General features: G+C 31.7%; 1 protein-coding gene and 2 pseudogenes across 2 annotated transcripts; 2 read left to right on the forward strand and 1 right to left on the reverse strand.

The window, feature by feature from the left end:
* Positions 1 to 6,099: 6,099 nt before the first annotated feature.
* LOC148198062 (L-type lectin-domain containing receptor kinase VIII.1 pseudogene) lies at positions 6,100 to 8,171 on the reverse strand (annotated as a pseudogene).
* Positions 8,172 to 8,244: 73 nt separating this feature from the next.
* LOC148198063 (serine/threonine-protein kinase CTR1-like) lies at positions 8,245 to 10,928 on the forward strand (annotated as a pseudogene). The gene is made up of 5 exons (XR_015779777.1): positions 8,245 to 8,890; positions 9,680 to 9,882; positions 9,959 to 10,103; positions 10,249 to 10,352; positions 10,542 to 10,928. The product of XR_015779777.1 is annotated as a serine/threonine-protein kinase CTR1-like (transcript).
* Positions 10,929 to 15,681: 4,753 nt separating this feature from the next.
* LOC148198064 (uncharacterized) lies at positions 15,682 to 16,233 on the forward strand. Its single transcript, XM_088115705.1, has one exon. It carries the CDS (start codon positions 15,682 to 15,684, stop codon positions 16,231 to 16,233), a length of 552 nt encoding a protein of 183 aa, XP_087971831.1.
* The last annotated feature ends 1,249 nt before the right edge of the window (positions 16,234 to 17,482 follow it).

Here is a 17,482-nt window from a genome sequence, read left to right on the forward strand (position 1 = left end):
TCAACTCTGACATTTGCATGGTAGATAAATGGCGGAATCTCTTTTCTGATATAAAAAAATACTTTAGTCTATGATCTTTATGCATGATCTCATGCAGATATTGAATAGATAGACTTAGGCATAACACGCGGGTTCAGTTGTCGATACAAGGTGAGCTAGTGTGTTTTGGTCGCATTAAATCAAAGACAGTAAGGTTCAGTTCAGGCATGCCACGTAAATTAGTTTCATTCAATTAGGGTTTCATTTCGTCCTTATCTCTTTCTGCACATGCACGGACCACCACCGTTTTGCTACCCAACCAGCTCTCTCTCCGTCACAACCGACCATTCTACCCAACCAGCTTCCTCTCCGTCACCACCACCGACAAGCTACCCAACCAGCTCTCTCCGTCATCACCGCCCATGCTACCCAACCAGCTCCCTCTCCGTCAGCAACCGACCCTGCACCCAACCAGCTCCCACTCTCCACCGCCACCGATTTCCTACCCAACCAGCTCCCTCTTCGTCACTGTCATCGCTAGTTTTCAGAAAACTCCACAGTGAAACATGTGATAATTTATTACAGTAACAGGGATAAGAACAAGTCATTCGAATTTCAACTTAGAATATATGATTATTGCAATATTTTATAATTTAAGATAAACGTTTTCTTTTTGTAGTTGTTTGTTTTCATTATTCTTATGGAAAATGATACTTGAACAACCATTTTTGACAACATTTAGACACGCGTACACGTGTCTAAATTTGAGTGGTCCAGTTAGAAAAATTAAATAAAAATGGACCACTCAAATTTAGACACGTGTGCACGTGTCTAAATGTTGTCAAAAATGGTTGTTCAAGTGTCATTTTCCTATTCTTGGAAATTGGAATAATTTGGTTTCATTGGATGTCTTAAGAATCTGATTTTTCTTTAAGACGAGTAACGTGGAAGAATGCAGATTATCATCTACATGAATATTATAGAAACTTTGTAACGAAATATGTTAATATTTCGGAAAAAAAAGTAAGATACAGTTTTAAATAAGATTCTGAATTATAAGAATAAGAAAAGTTTATTTGTAAAATATATATTAATAAAAATATAAGCCTTAAAACTTTATATTAAAATAAAAAGCACAAAAACTCTTTAAAAAAAATAATGTAACATAATAAAACCCGTCAAAAATTAAACTAACATTTCATAATATAGATTTTATACATATTAGTCTTTACATCAGTAGAGACACGAGAGTTGTTAGATTTCAATTCTTTTAAACTAAAAATAAATTAAATAATATGACATTTTTAAATCAAAATAAAGAATAAAATCAGCATATTACATGTGCATTTTTAGATTGACAATAATATCCATAATTAACTAACAATAAATAACTTGAAAGGTAATGATTTAAATATTTAAACAATAATATTAAGAAAAAGTCAGAATTATACCTATCATTTAATTTTCTTTTTAATGACGATTTGTACTTTTAGTAACAGCTAATTTTGTATTATTGTATTGAGGTGTACTTATCTGAAGTAAGAAAATAAATATAATAATCACTTGTACATTACTGAAATTATTATCATAAAATCTAAGAAAGAAATGCATACCAAAAGTATATATTTGTGTTTATAACTCACAACACACTATTTTGAGAACAAAAAATATACGCCCAAACAATCAATGCATAATACTTAACTTTGCTAAAATATCTATCTTGAGCATGAGATATAGATAACATCTTTTAAATGTAGCTAATGAGTTTTTAGTGATGAAAACTTTATAATCACATCAACACTTAATGAATCAACAAACAAATGTTTCATAAAACAAACTATTTTCAATAAATATGTATAAAAACAATAACATAAACACTTTCAAGACTAGTCACAAAAATACATATTTAAAATATAAAAATTAATATTTAAAAATTAATTTCAGCATAATAATCACCTTCAAAGATTAATCAATCAGCCAACAATTGATTAATAATAATGATAAAAAAATTAAATATTTATATAAATAATTGAAATATATAAACTCTAAACCTTATGTTAAACTGACTCAAGTTAATCCTAGATTGAGTTAAGTTAAACCCATTTCAGATCCAATCAAGTTAAATCCACATTAAATTGGTAAAGTTATGTCTGTGATAGGTCCAATAAACCAAGTCATATCAAATTGAGTTTAGTCATACCCATATTTGGTTGAGTCTAATTGGATCCATATTATATTCAGTTGATTTGACCCACCTTAGACTGAGTTGTGTTGTATATACCTAGAGTTTAGTTGAGCAAATTAAACCTTTAGTCAGATTGAACTGAGTCAGGTTAATATCAGACCGAGTTGTTTCAAACCCACATCGAGTCAATGTAATACAAAATTCAAATTGTGTTACACTAATTTAGATTGAAATAGGATCGACCAAGTTTGAATCCACGTAATACCATATCAAATTAGGTCGAATCCAAGTTTGATCAGGTTATTATAGTAAAAAAAATTCAATTAGGTTATATAATTTTCCTTTAAATTATAAATAGTAAAAAAATAATAATAATAAATTTACAGTTGATGTACAACATTTGGAGATCGATTTGAAAATTAAATATTTAGGAGTCAATTAAAGTTTTGTAGTAAGATAAAACTCTTACATATTTTTTAACAACAATTTATATATATATATATATATATATATATATATATATATATATATATATATATATATATATATATATATATTACTTGGGATGTTTTAATTCTTGTAGAAAAGATATTAACAATAAAAGCTCACACTACAACATTAATAAAAATGGAGGGAGTCCGACGATTAACAAATCCATATAATAATCAATAATTCATAACTTATTAGTTATTGTCTTAGTTAAATGTTTAGATGTATAGTAATTATTTTGATATAGTAGTTTTCCCTATAAGTTACCTATTAACCTTTGACACACAAAATCAATAGATATCGTTAATACATGGGTTGTCAAGGCAACACCTTTTGCTCTAAGTGTTTGATTCAGGATTCTATTAAATCATTCCCATGTCCTATCCATTCCATTTTTTTCATGTTATAAATAGCAAAAAAAAAAACATATGCATTCCAACTATTGGGATCTACCTCTACCCTTAACCTATGAATAAGTACACAAGTTTAAAGTTCAAATTATGATAAATATTGCACTACATACTAGCAGTGTTACTCAATCTCTTTATGTACTCATCCAATAACATTTCTCATTAACCTAAACATGGTTGTTCTATAACATGCATGGTTATTTTTTGTTCACCATATATAATCATGATTATTATAGTGTTTATACATCCTAATGAACATTGGTACCACTATAAACAGAGGAATGTAGCATAAGAAAAATTGTGTATTGACCATAGACTTTTAATTAGGCCATGAAAAATACTTTTTTGACATCTAGGTTTCTTTAGTTAAAGATCATCTTATTTCTTTGTCTCCATGTGCTTCAAATGATTGATATCCAATATCCAAATTATTCTCTAAGTCATATTTTTTTTATTTCATTTCAAATAGGTGAAAGTGTTAAAAATGATGCTTAGATTGATTATGGTGTATTGTGTTCACACCAACCCATCCATCACATATGTTCCAAACTTTATGAGCTCTTTTACAATGTTTACAAGTTTTTTCTTTATTATTAATTACATAACAAACATGTAATGTTAATTATTCCTACCACCCTACTAGTTACCCTTCTACTTATTGGTAACTTATCTAGCAATAGCCTTCACGTGAAATGTCGTGCAATTGGTAAAGCTTTTATTCTCCAAAAGGTAGTTAACATATTAATGTCCTCCACACTATAATATTTTTTGCATTTTTATATATGCATATTTAACTGTGTACACTCCTATATATTTTTTTCTTTCCAAACTCATGTATCCTCAAATTTCTTATCAAATGACACGCTTGGTACCTCTTATAATAATATTTGTTATTGGATTATTTTTAATTCAAATTTCTCTCTATCCATGCCAAACACCGTTTCCTACCATCACTATTCCACATTCCTGATTCCTCAATTGTTTTTTCTTTATCTTTTGAAATCTCATATAACCCATGAAATTTATTGCATAGTGGTATTTCACCCAACCATTTATCCTCGCAAAAATTTATCCTATTACCTAATCCAACTTTCCACACAACATTACTATCAACCCAATTCTCTTTATACCCTTCCTCGCACACCTTACACAAAACTCTCCACCTCCAAGATTCATATCTTATGTTTCAATTACCATTTAGGGTTTTCCAAAAGTCATACTCAAACTTTAAACCATCATTCCACAACCTTTGTTTTTCCATTCTTAGTTTCCATTTTCATTTAGTTATTAAGGCTATATTAAACTCTTTTATATCTTTGATCCCTATTCCTCCCTCTTCCTCTGGTTGTACAATTTTTCCCACTTCATTCGTGCAATTTTTCTACCCTTTGTTTCCCAACTCCATTGAAAGTTTGTTTATATTTTTCTTATTTGTTTGCATGCATCGATTGAGGCTTTAAAGAAAGAAAAGTAACAAAAAGGGAGTATTGTAATAACAGATTTAATGAGACATATTCTACGTGTGAAGGAGAAAAGCATACCCTTCCACTTTTCCAATTTACTCTTAATTTTATTCAATGCACTTTACCAACATTGTTCCCTCCTTGGATTTTCCCAATAGTATACATAAGTATTTAAATGGAACTTTGTTATGATTGGGGTTCAAGGTAATTGGGAACCTTTCTAATACATCTTTCTCTGCCCATAAGTCTTACCTATCTTAATTTTGTGAAGGTTAAACCTTAAACTCGATACTAGCTCAAAACACCTCAGTATGTTTTTTATAAACCAAAATATTTTGTTGTTTAACCTCAAATACAAACAATGTATCATCAACAAATTGTAACATGCTCACCTCAACTTCCTTTTCCCCCACTTTCATTCTTTCATAAATTTTTTAGATGTTTGTTTTATCATACTAGACAATCCTTATGCTACTGTCAAAAACAAAATATATGTTGAGCCTCCTTGTCTCAAGCCTCTTGTAGATTTAAATTATGGGTGTTTCACCCTACACCCGAGTCAAACGTCCATTAACCAAGACTAAAATTGTAGAATATTGTAGACATCCTTTTATCCATTAAATCCATTTAGAGCTAAAACCTAATATGTTTATTATATAGTACAATAATTCTCAGTCAGTCATTAAATCATAAGTTTTTTCATATATCTTTAATACTAATTCTTTTTTCTTTTTCCTGTTAATTTATTCTATCTCATTTAGCCACAAGTATGTTGTTAAATGATCCTATTCCCTAAATGAATGTTGTTTGAGATTTATAATGAGAAAGCCCTTTCTTATCGTATTTGATGACACTTTGGATATTATCTTATATACACAACCTATTGAAAAAATTGATCTATACTCATTTAGACTAGAGTTATGAAGGAAGTATTACAACCCTTTGGTATGCTCCCTGTGCTATAAAATAAAAATCAGTGAGGGCTCTACCATATCACATTTTATAGTATCCCAAATGTGATTTAACAAAATTAAAATTAAACCCATTAGGTCTTGGACTATTTGTACTTTCACATTGTTATACTGTATCTTTGACATTTTTAATATATGAGCATAGTTAAATTATTTAAGATTTAATTAAAATATTGTAATCAAGTCAAAATTCACTTTAGCATTCACCCTATTGTATTAAGTGAAATTTTTGAGGTTTAATTTTTCTTAATCCACTCATTTGGTGAACAAATAAAAAATAATAATTTTGAAATGAGTTTAAATAGTTTCATATATCCTCATAATTAAATAGTCACTTTTTAGAAAAAAACAAACATTTTATATTTAATTCAAACTATGAAATATATTGTTTAACTACTAATTTTATTTATTCACACTGAATTATCAATTCACGCTAAGTTTTGTGACAAATAAAGGGTTAAATATATTTTTCGTCCCTCAATTATCAAGCAATTTTGTTTTTCGTCCTTATTTCAAACTTTATACAATTTGATCCTTCTCCTTAAGGAAATCATAATTTTTGGTCCTCTAAAACAAACGGAGTTAAAAATCGGGTGAGGTGGCTAACGTCTAGCCATGTGTCGTTTGTCACGTTGGTATTTTTTTGTTTCCCAGGAGGTCGTCCGCTGTTTCTTCTGGATCTCCATCATTGTTCTCTCATCCACAATCGACGAGGATGACACCTCGAACAAAGCCTTGTCCAAACTCCCATTGGGCATCAAGTCATACACCAGCAGAATCTCCCCTTTTTCATGGCACCACCCTTGAAGCCGAACCAGATTCCGATGCCTCAGGCTCCCAATGATAGACAACTCAGACAAAAATTCATTCTTCCCCTGACTACTATGGCTGCATCTCTTCAACGCAACAGTGTCCCTGTTTTCAGGCAAAACCCCCTTATACACAGTCCCAAACGCGCCATGACCAATGATCCTATTAGCATTGAAACACTTGGTAGCAAACTTCAGCTCCTTGTAGGTAAACCGCCGCTCCTAAATTCTGCTTAAACAACCCATTGTGGCAAGACAATTTGCTTTTGCTATCTTTCTCTTCACTGTTAGCAGGAGCCGGAGAAGGAGGCGCCGACTTCACCACATTCGCCGTCGGGTTCATCAGACTCGTCGGCGGCGGAGGCGGTGGGGCTGCCCCTGTCGCAACATCAAAAGAAGAGCCAAAACTCCACCACTCTATTCTGTGAATCTCTGTGCTTAATCTCTTTCGGTTTCAAATTGGAATACGAAACCCACACGCTTAATCCTTTGCTCGATCCATCGAACTCAATCCACGCGTTAATTAGGTCACCGCTCTTCAGATCGATCCCAACGCTCTCCAAATCACCAACCTCGCTCGAAACAACGTTGTTTAAGTCCACCCCAACGTGGTTCCCATTAATGTCCTTAAACTCTACGTCCATAAGCGTATCAAACTCCACGGCAATAAACCCGTCGCCGCCACCATCCGCGGCGGCGGCGGCTGCGCTAAGTCCAAGAAATCCACGAGCATTGCCGATCGTTTCATCGTCCGACGCGAGAACGAAGGCGAGGCCGCCGCCGATGGAGGATGGGTTGAGGTTGGTGACGGAGAAGGAAAAGAAGGTGGTGAAGCTGGGCGGATCTTCAATGGGGTACCTGCCACTCGTGGATCTCCAAGTGGTTTTCTTCCCCGGCTCTACCTTTCCTCTGTCCTGGTAAATCTGCCTTCTCAAAAACAGATTTTGTGCCAGAAAGAGCAATACACCGTGAAAGAGAGAGAAAAGGTGAGAAAGATTCCGTGAGTGTCAGAAAAAAAATTACTTTGGCATACACCGTTAGCCACCTCAGTTAATTTTTAACGCCGTTTGTTTTGGAGGACCAAAAATTATGATTTCTTTAAAGAGATGGATCAAATCATACAAAGTTTGAAATAGGAACGAAAAACAAAATCACTTGATAGTTAAGAGACTAAAAACATATTTAACCAAAATATGAGTTATATAATCAATAAGTTAGTCAATTTATTCATTCACATGTTGAAGAAAGACACTTCCTTACTCATATAACAAAAAATCAACTCATTTATATTTTCTTAAAACACTATCAATTGAACTTTCCTTAATTTATAATATATTTGTGTGAAGAATGAGTATTTATTAAGACTTTTCACTCATGTCAGGAATAATAACAAACATGTTATTTTTAATTTTATTCAATAACTTCTTTAACCATGGAAAATATAATCAATGATTAAAATTTAATACTAGTTTGTTAAGAAGTAAAAACTCTAATCAATATGTAAGTAACAATTTTTGTATTTGAATGCATACAAATGGTTTCACGGTAATTTGAGTATAAAAATTATATATATATATATATATATATATATATATATATATATATATATATATAAATAAAATTATAGTATTTTTACAAATTATAAATATTAATTTATTTATTAAACAAAATCGGTAAGTATTAGTGAAGTGTACATTTTTGTTCAAAGTATATATTTTTTATTTATATTAAAATTTATGATGATTAGTACTTCGAATAAAGGAGCAGGAGCACGTAACATTCTAAGTCAAACCTGAAATAAAAAGGTACAGTACGCGCGGGGAGTGCGGCGGGACCTTCTGATCCAACGTGTGGACAAAAACCATTGCGCCACGCCACACTTCCAAAAGGTTATCAAACTGTTAAAATGTATAATTACCAAATCAAAAGATTGTTAGAATTTCTACCAAAGTCTATTGAGAGAGAAAGGGAAAAGAAAAGACCACTCACTCTTACTGGTCCAAAGGGGAGGAACAGAACGAAATGAATTTGATGGGCTATGGCGGGTTTTAGGGCTGTGAGCCCCGTGGGCCCTCCATGGAAATGCCTGCCAGAAGATCCAGCAGCTACTCCCTCCTCAACCAAGCGCCAGATGACAACATAAGGGCTTCGTTGTTCGACTCTTCCTATCCGATTGGGACTCTGTCGCGGATCACAGGGAGGGGAACAGGATCGGAAATTTGTACTCCTCTTTCGGGTTCGGGATGCAGCGGCAGTCAAGTGGAGCAGTTTCGGTGAGAGCTCACTCTCCAGCGAGTTTTGCGCTCCCACTATGTTCACTGTGACACCTGATGAGACAGACAAAATCACACTTGGAGAGGTTAGAGGCAGGATTCAGGAAGCTGGGTCAGCTAGGAGCGACGGATCCTATGGCAAGAGCTGGGCGCAGCAGACTGAGGAGAGTTATCAGTTACAGCTGGCATTGGCTATTCGACTTTACTCAGAGGCCACGTGTGCTGATGATCCCAATTTTCTGGATCCTGTGCCCCATGAATCCTCTTCAAGGTCATCGTGTTCTGCAGAGACAGTTTCCCATAGATTTTGGGTATGTTGATTGTTTGTTATGCCTATTGTGCTATTCCTATTGTGATTGGTTGCCAAGTTTCTAAGATAATTGTGATTTTGGAAATGTCTTATCTGAGCTATATTTAAATCAACGAGTAATGAATGAAAAAACAACAATGACATGAGAATGGACTTTATCTCAGCATGATTCTGGACTTCTGGTTCTAGTGACCTATGCTTGAGAATATTTATCAGTTAAATTAAGTTACTCCAAAAGCTTTTTTATTAGTATAGGTCAGAAAGGTAAAATAAATTGAATTTCTTACATAAATTAAAATAAACTTTTGCACCTCAATTTCTTTTTTGGTGAGTGGAATAAAAATTAATTGAAAAAGTTGATTTTAGCTTACAAGACGAGCTTAGATTTGTTTTGTCTTCTTATTTTTTTTATTCTTGAAGCATTCACGGAGCTATTTATTGTCAAATAATGCTGCTGTTGTTCTATGGTTCATGTGATTATATGCATGTGTACAATTGAGTATATATGGATTTGTTTGGTTTTTCTAGATTGCATTGATAGGCCTATGTTTCTCTTAATTAAAATTTTTGTGGAGAATTCTAAGCTCATTGACGAGTGTTTCTTAGTATTTGACTTGACTGGATGCAATTGGGGGAGTGCTTCAGTAAAAAAATCCTATTTGAGTTGTGTTCATTAGTTGCAAAGGGTGAAGTTGGATCATGAACTACAATGTGCAAGTCTGCCAGGATAATGGCTTTTATTTAATTCATGAAATGGATCCCTATTTATGGACCGTGTGCTGATCTACAGGAAAATGGCCGAATTCCTTCAATAGAGTCACTAAAGTCTATAGATCCTTCGACCGTTTCTTCACTTGAAGTAATTTTGGTGGATAGACAGCGTGATCCTATCTTAAAAGAATTGCAGAACAAGGTACATGACATTTTTTGTCGCAGCACAGTAACAACAGATATTGTAGACCAGCTTGCAAAGCTTGTATTCGATTGTATGGGGTGAGTCTCCTTGGAATTATTGTCTATGAACTTTTTAGCTTGCATCAGAGTAACTGTGTTTTATTGTTGTAATAAGGAGTTCAGCTTATGTATGGGAAGACGATCTTTTTCCCATATGGAGGGAGTGCATTAATGATCTAAGAGATCGCATAGGATCTGTTGTTGTTCCAATTGGCAGCTTATCTACTGGACTTTGCAGACATCGTGCTGTATTATTCAAAGTAATATCTTTAATTCTATGAATGGCCAAAGCTATGATTATGTTTTCTGACTATATTATTACTGCTATTATCTTTTTTCCTGGTGAAAGAGGGGGTTGATGTGTTACTTTTTTACTGACATGCCTTATATATGCTATATCTTCAGGTGCTAGCTGACACCATTGGTTTACCGTGTCGAATTGCAAAGGGTTGTAAATATTGTTCAAGAGAAGATGTCTCTTCATGTCTTGTTCGGTTTGGGCTTGACAGGTATATGTTTTGGTGCTTGCTTAGCACATCTGCTATTCTGTTAACAAGTACAACTACAATTTAAGTAGATGTTTTTCATGAGCAGTGCAATGTGATCGTGAAAGGATGAAGTGTAAAATTACTAATGTGTTATAACCTTTGAGTTCACATTTTGGGAACTGATTCCTGTTTAAAACCATATAATTACAGGGAATATATGGTTGATCTAATTGGAAAGCCTGGCTACTTATGTGAGCCCGATTCCTTGCTGAATGGTCCATCCTCCATCTCATTTTCTTCACCCTTGTGCTTTCCAAGACTCAAACCAGATGAACCTACCATTGATTTCAGGTCACTGGCCAAACAATATTTCTCGGATAGTCTGCCTAGTGAGCTTGTCTTCGATAGTGGTGTTGCAGGTGATATTCATGTTTTCCTATTCAATGATGCTCTAAATATAGTGCTGTATGCACTACTTTAAATCTAGGGGAAATTACACTTACTTCATATCATGTTAAATGACATTCACTCCCTCTAGTTTTCAAATAGTCTCTCACCTCTTATGTTTTTAATAAAATGACACTCACATTCCCTCTAGTTTTTAGATAAATATCCACTTTTATGTTTTTGATAAACGACACTTCCCTTTAATTTTTAATAACCATCTTCCTTATTTTATTTAAACACATCATATTTATTAAAATTTAAATATAAAAACTATGAAAATTAATAATTAAAGTTTAAAATAGAAAAATTGAATAATTTTTAATAAACACTGGTTTAATTATTATATATTAAAAATATCATAAATTAGATTGCCACTAAATTATAAATCATTTTATAAAAATATAAACATTTATATTTTTGAGAATTTTTTTTAGTATAAAAATAAATAAATAGATGTAAAATATGTGATTAACTTATTATTTTGTTTACATATGATTGTAATACAAACATAAATATAACTAAAATAAGGACTACTACGAGTGTTATTGTGTTAATAGGATAAAGTAGATGAATATATATATATATATATATATATATATATATATATATATATATATATATATATATATATATATGCTAAAATTAGAATGTGATGTCAGTTTTTGGTCCTCCAATTTCCTCCAGTCCATTACTTTCTTGAGATACTGTGACTATTGCTGACTTGACAAATTCTTCACATGATGTGGATCGAACATGAGTTCCCTACTAAATGAATAGTTCCCACACGTTAACATCGTTTTAGAAGATTTTAAGAAAGATGAGTGTAATTTTCCCATAATCAAGTAATTTAATTCGTTGCAAATAAAAATTTCTTTAACTATAATGTTTTAAAATTTTAGTTTTTAATTTATATTATTATTTATGTTTTACTTAAATGTTATTCTTAAATAAAATAAGAGAGTTGAATTTCCCTTTATCATAAGAGAGATGCATATCATTTATTCAAAATATAAGGGAGGTGAATGTCTATTTAGACACTAAAAGAGGTGTGAATGTTATTTTATTAAAAAACACGAGAGATATGTGTTTCTATTTTAAGATTAGAAGGGGGTGCGAGTGTCAATTGACATTATCTCAAGGAAGGTGCACAGTTTCTCCTAAAATTTATTATTGTTAAAATTGAGGGACTGGATATTATATCTCTAAATACACAAACGAATATGAGTTTTTTTAGACTCATTACATTTGTTATGCATGGATGAAATATATTTTATTTCCTCTAAAATTTCGGTTATTAATAATAAACAAAATATATTATTCTGATTCTTAATACTCTCCTACAAGCTCGAGCATATAAATTATATACACCATGCTTTATATTTGTAGCCTATTTTGGTTCCCTCATAAATTTGATCGCTAGAGTTTGATAATATCTTCGGACTCAATCTTCTCCACGATGAAATGCCGATCAACTTTTATATGCTTGGTCATCTAATTAAATATTGGACTAGAAGTATATAAAGATGATCAATATAAAGTTGATCAACATCATTGATGTAGCCCTTTCGAACTTCGAATTCTTGAATTGATTTTTTTAGCTGAGTTCAAAAGTTAATAATGTCATGATCCTAATTCTGCTTCAACACTTGTTCTTGCTACTACATTTTACTATGTAGTTTTTCAAGATACTAAATTTCCTCAAATCAACTCACAATACATTGAATTGGATTGCCCACCTCTAGGGGAACCAAACCAATCAACGTCTGATATCCAATTATCTGAGTATGTCCTTTGTCTTCATAATGGAGACCCTTTTCCTGGAGTGCTTTTAATGTATTTCAATATCCAAATCACGACATCCCAACAGCCTTGGCAAGGAGAGTTCAAGGATGGATTGTTCATGTTGGATTTCATTTTAAAACCAATTAGGATTAAGTTGTTCAAAAAATATAAAAAGCAGGTGATGTGGGAATTCTCAACACCCCTTTCACATATACCTTCCAAAATAGGTGATTTACCAAGATGAGTTGTATGTTTTGATACCATTCGAATAACATCTCAAATTGTTTAGGAAATATAGAAGCCAAATCCCAAGAATTGAGGAAAAATTTGTGGAAATTCCTAACACCCCCTCCTCCAAATATCTCTGCTAGAGTAAATGAGCCTACTAGAATAGACTATGTACCAAGATGAGCTATGATCTCTCCTATCATGTCAGATTTCATTTAACCACCAAATGACATCAAACGAAGTTGTTCAAAATATGATCTGCATCCATAGAATTTAGACAAACGATTGGGACTTCCCAACCAATGTAGTCAAAATCACAAGTATACTTGCAAGATCTTGCAAGTATACTTGTGATTACTCATAGAATTTAGACAAACGATTACTGTTATAATTTTATTTTATTTTAAAATTAAAATTATTATTTTTCTCGTGTAAAAAAGGAAATTTATTGTTTTATTTATTTTGACTACATATGTTTATCCAAATTTATTCACTACTTCACCCACTTTTAGCTAGACGTGACGTAAATATAAAAATATCTTCATTTATCACTTCTTGGAAAATAATCTTGACAATAATGTTTATAAGATTATACAAATAAGAAATTTAATAGCGAAATGAAATTTGTAAAATTGTTTAAAATATGCGAAAATTTCAACGTTTAAACATGTGTAAATATAATATTTATTTATTTTTCATGTTTGTTAGAACTCTTTAGTTGTTTTTTTATTATTTATTATGTATTATTTTCATGAAAATGTTCAGAATTTAAATATTTAGTTTTTAAGATAAATGTAATTACCTTTTTATCTGTTTACTTTTGTAGAGAATTAGAAATTTGAATAAGATTGGATAAAGTTTTCCAAGATCATCTCACCTAGCAAAAAGATGATCACCTCCAACTTTCCTAACAGGAAAAACTATTTATTCATAGCAGAGACAATTAATTTTGACACAAAAATAACATATTGCAAGGAATGATAAATTATACTCTTCTTTGATGATGATCTGAAATGGATTTGTCTATGAAAAATAATAGATAATAGATTTTACTAATAGTAGAATAAGAAAATTGTTCAAATTTGTATTATTTTTTACTCCAGAAACAAATTAATATATTATAATTAAGCAAACTGAGGACCATTTATTGTTATAAAAAATAATTTTTTTATAGAATATAAATGAACGTAGTCCATTAACTTATTTTTTTATAACAATAATAATATTTTTTTATACATGAAAAATCTATATCACAAATAAATATTCTAAATTATTTGTTTCTATATGTTTAAATAGAATAATGACTTTATAACAAGTATTTTGTCCTAAATAAAAATACATATTCATAGTTGTTTGCACCACTAAATGTTCAACTTATATATTATAATACATTTTCTATAAAAGTTTTAATTAACATGATACAGGTCATTTAAAAGTAATGAAACTGTGAATGGAATATCAAATCATAATTTCCATAAAAAGCAAAGATCTTGTTACATTCTTAAATGATTAGATAATGAAAATAGATAGTTCAATTAATAAAAACATAATATATTTTAAGTATTTGATTTGATATAATTAAATAGTCAATATATCTCTCATGAGTAAATAAAAATATCATAGCTTAATAATGCAGTAAGATTATATTTTTAGGAAAAAAAATACAACCATAAAATATATTATAAAATCAATTCATCTTTTAATTTATTCTTTATTTTTATAAAATATGTAATTATTGTGGTTTTCCATCATAATAATATGGTCTTCGTAATCTTTTTTTTACTCCACTTATTGACAAAAAAAGTTAATGGGCTTCTTCATTTTAGTACTCCAACAATCTTTGGATGTTGCTCCCTCCACCACCACAACCTTCTCCCTCCACCTCTCCTTTATTATTTTGTCCCTCAGTAAAATTTTATTTTTAGGATTATTATTTTTAATTTTATTCATTCATAACCTATTTCACTAATAACCTATCTAGTCCCTTGCATGAGTAAAATACTTTCTATGATTTTAACATTATACTTTTTCCTCTCTCTCGTGTAAGATACTACAAGTTGCAAAGATTGTTGGTGATAGAAAGAATTATCAAGCAATCTTCCTCTTATTGATCTCGTAGTACAGTGTGTGAAGTGGTGCAATACGTTTGTGGTGCAGTGCGTTTGTGGTGCTTCCTCCAGGTACATAGTAGAATAAACCCTTCGCATAAAACCCTAAACTAAAAACGAAACCTTTGACGGAAGACATCCTTCAACGGATGTCAACATCCGTTTAAGGTAAAACGGATGTCGACATCCGTTTCCCCTTAAACGGATGTTGACATCCGTTGAAGGATGTCTTCCGTAAAGGTTCCGTTTTTTATTTTGGGTTTGTTTTATTATTTTATTAGATATTTTAATAATTTAATTTAAATATTTTGATTTATTATTTTTGAATATATTTTTAATATATTTTAATAACGTATATTTATGTTAGTTTATATTTAAATTTTTAATTTTGAATGTTATATATAATTAGTTTTTAAATGTAATAATTTTGTAAAATATATATTTTTTATATATTATTTTTGTATCTTTAATTATTTAACAATTTTATAATTATATAAAAAATTACTTATTATTTTATTTATATCAAATATATAATTTAATTATATTAATATTTGTATATTTGTTTGATTAATTATTAATTATGTTAATAAGGCTCATTATAATTTTGTAGGTGATTATTATTTAAAATGGATGAATATCTTCGTATGGATTCTGATATTGGTTGTAGTTTGAAATCTGATTTGTCTTCATCAATTAGCAAAGTTGTAGAAAGGGATTTAACAAATAAATTTACAACAAATGAAATATTTTGTTCACGGGAGCACTTAATTCAATGGGTAAGAGGCATGACTTATGATTTAGGATTTGTTATGGTAATAGTAAGATCTGACATAGCTACTGGTGTACGGGGAAGAAAAACGTTCGTCATACTTGGATGTGAAAGAGGGGGAAAATATAGGAAATACAAAGCTGATGCAGTGGCTAGTGTATACGGCACTCGTAAATGTGAATGTCCGTTTAGATTAAAGGGTAAACCATGTTCAGATGGGGCCGGATGGGTGTTGAAGGTGATGTGTGGACATCACAACCATGAGTTGGCTGAAACTTTAGTTGGCCACCCTTATGCTGGCAGGTTAAATACGAGTGAGAAGTCATTACTGGTTGATATGACAAAGAGTAAAGTTACACCTGCAAATATTTTATTAACACTCAAACAAAATAATGATCGAAATGTCACAACGATTAAACAAATCTACAACACAAGACATGCGTATAAACGATCATTAAGAGGGTCCAGAACTGAACTACAACAACTTATGATGTTGTTGGATCGGGATAAGTACATTCACTGGAGTAGGTGTGCTGATGATTCAGAGGTTGTTACTGACTTGTTTTGAACACATCCCGATGCGGTCAAATTGTTAAACTCATTTAATGTTGTATTTATGATGGATTCCACATATAAAACAAATAGATATAGACTTCCGTTGCTTGAGATTGTGGGTATGACGTCTACAGGGTTAACCTTCTCAGCAACATTTGCTTTCTTGTCTACTGAAAGGCAGAGTAATTTCACATGGGCTTTGGAAAAGCTGAAAGGTTTATTTTTAACATCTGAGGGTGGTCCTAAAGTCATTGTCACTGACCGAGACTTGGCTTTGATGAATGCCATAGCAAATGTATTCCCTGAGTCATATAAGATGTTATGTTGGTTCCACATCCTTAAAAACGTTAAAGCTAAATGCAAAATGTTAGTTCATTCTACTGAGGTTTGGGAAGTGTTGATGGATGCATGGGAAAATGTGATGGATTGTGCTGATGAAAGCTTGTTTGCTGAGTATGTGAATGGTTTTCAATACGCAAGCAGTTCATGGCCTTTGTTATTTGAATATGTCAATCAGACTTGGATTATTACGTACAGCACATACTTTGTAAAGTTCTGGACGAACAAAGTAATGCATTTAGGGAACACAACAACAAATAGGTATGTTGTAATGTTATTTTATTTATTTGTTTTGTAGATAAATATTTATTTGCACTTGTTGAAGGTTTTTTTTTGTTTCAGGGCTGAATCTGCTCATTGGAGCCTGAAGAAAGTTCTGGGCAATAGTATGGGTGATTTGTGTTCTTGTTGGGATAATATTCATAACGTCATTATCCTACAACACAACAAGATTAAGGCGTCATTTGAAAGTAGTTTGTTGCTCACGAGTGACCATTTTAAAGGCTACATATATAGAGAACTTATTGGACGCGTGTCTCGATATGCATTGGATCTCATTGCTCAGGAATTGAAAATAGTGCAACAGATAGGATTGAATTCCTCAAAGTGTGGATGCGTATTAAGACGTACATTTGGTGTCCCGTGTGCATGTGAATTAGCACAATATGATCCTAGGATGAAACCCTCCTGAACCACTGAATGTACCCATCAACACAGTCAGAAGGGGATGCTGCATGTCTGACATTACTCACAACGTGAGCTCTGAAGTGCAACCAAACATGATCAATGACCACTACATCTGCATCTGGAACCGTAGTTGGTGATCGTGGAATGTCTTGCTGAAACCCAAATTGCCTCAGCACGCGCTCAGGCAAATGACGACAAAGGGTGTCACCAATCCGAATCCATCCAGAATACATACA

This window comes from Vigna umbellata, chromosome 5 (assembly GCF_029865625.1).
Source record: "Vigna umbellata cultivar VRB3 chromosome 5, Vumbellata_1.0, whole genome shotgun sequence".
NCBI classification, from domain to species: Eukaryota; Viridiplantae; Streptophyta; class Magnoliopsida; order Fabales; family Fabaceae; genus Vigna; species Vigna umbellata.

Bases quoted from the DNA above. Each gene is read 5' to 3' on its own strand.
- LOC148198064 (XM_088115705.1), top strand. From the start codon at position 15,682: ATGACTTATGATTTAGGATTTGTTATGGTAATAGTAAGATCTGACATA.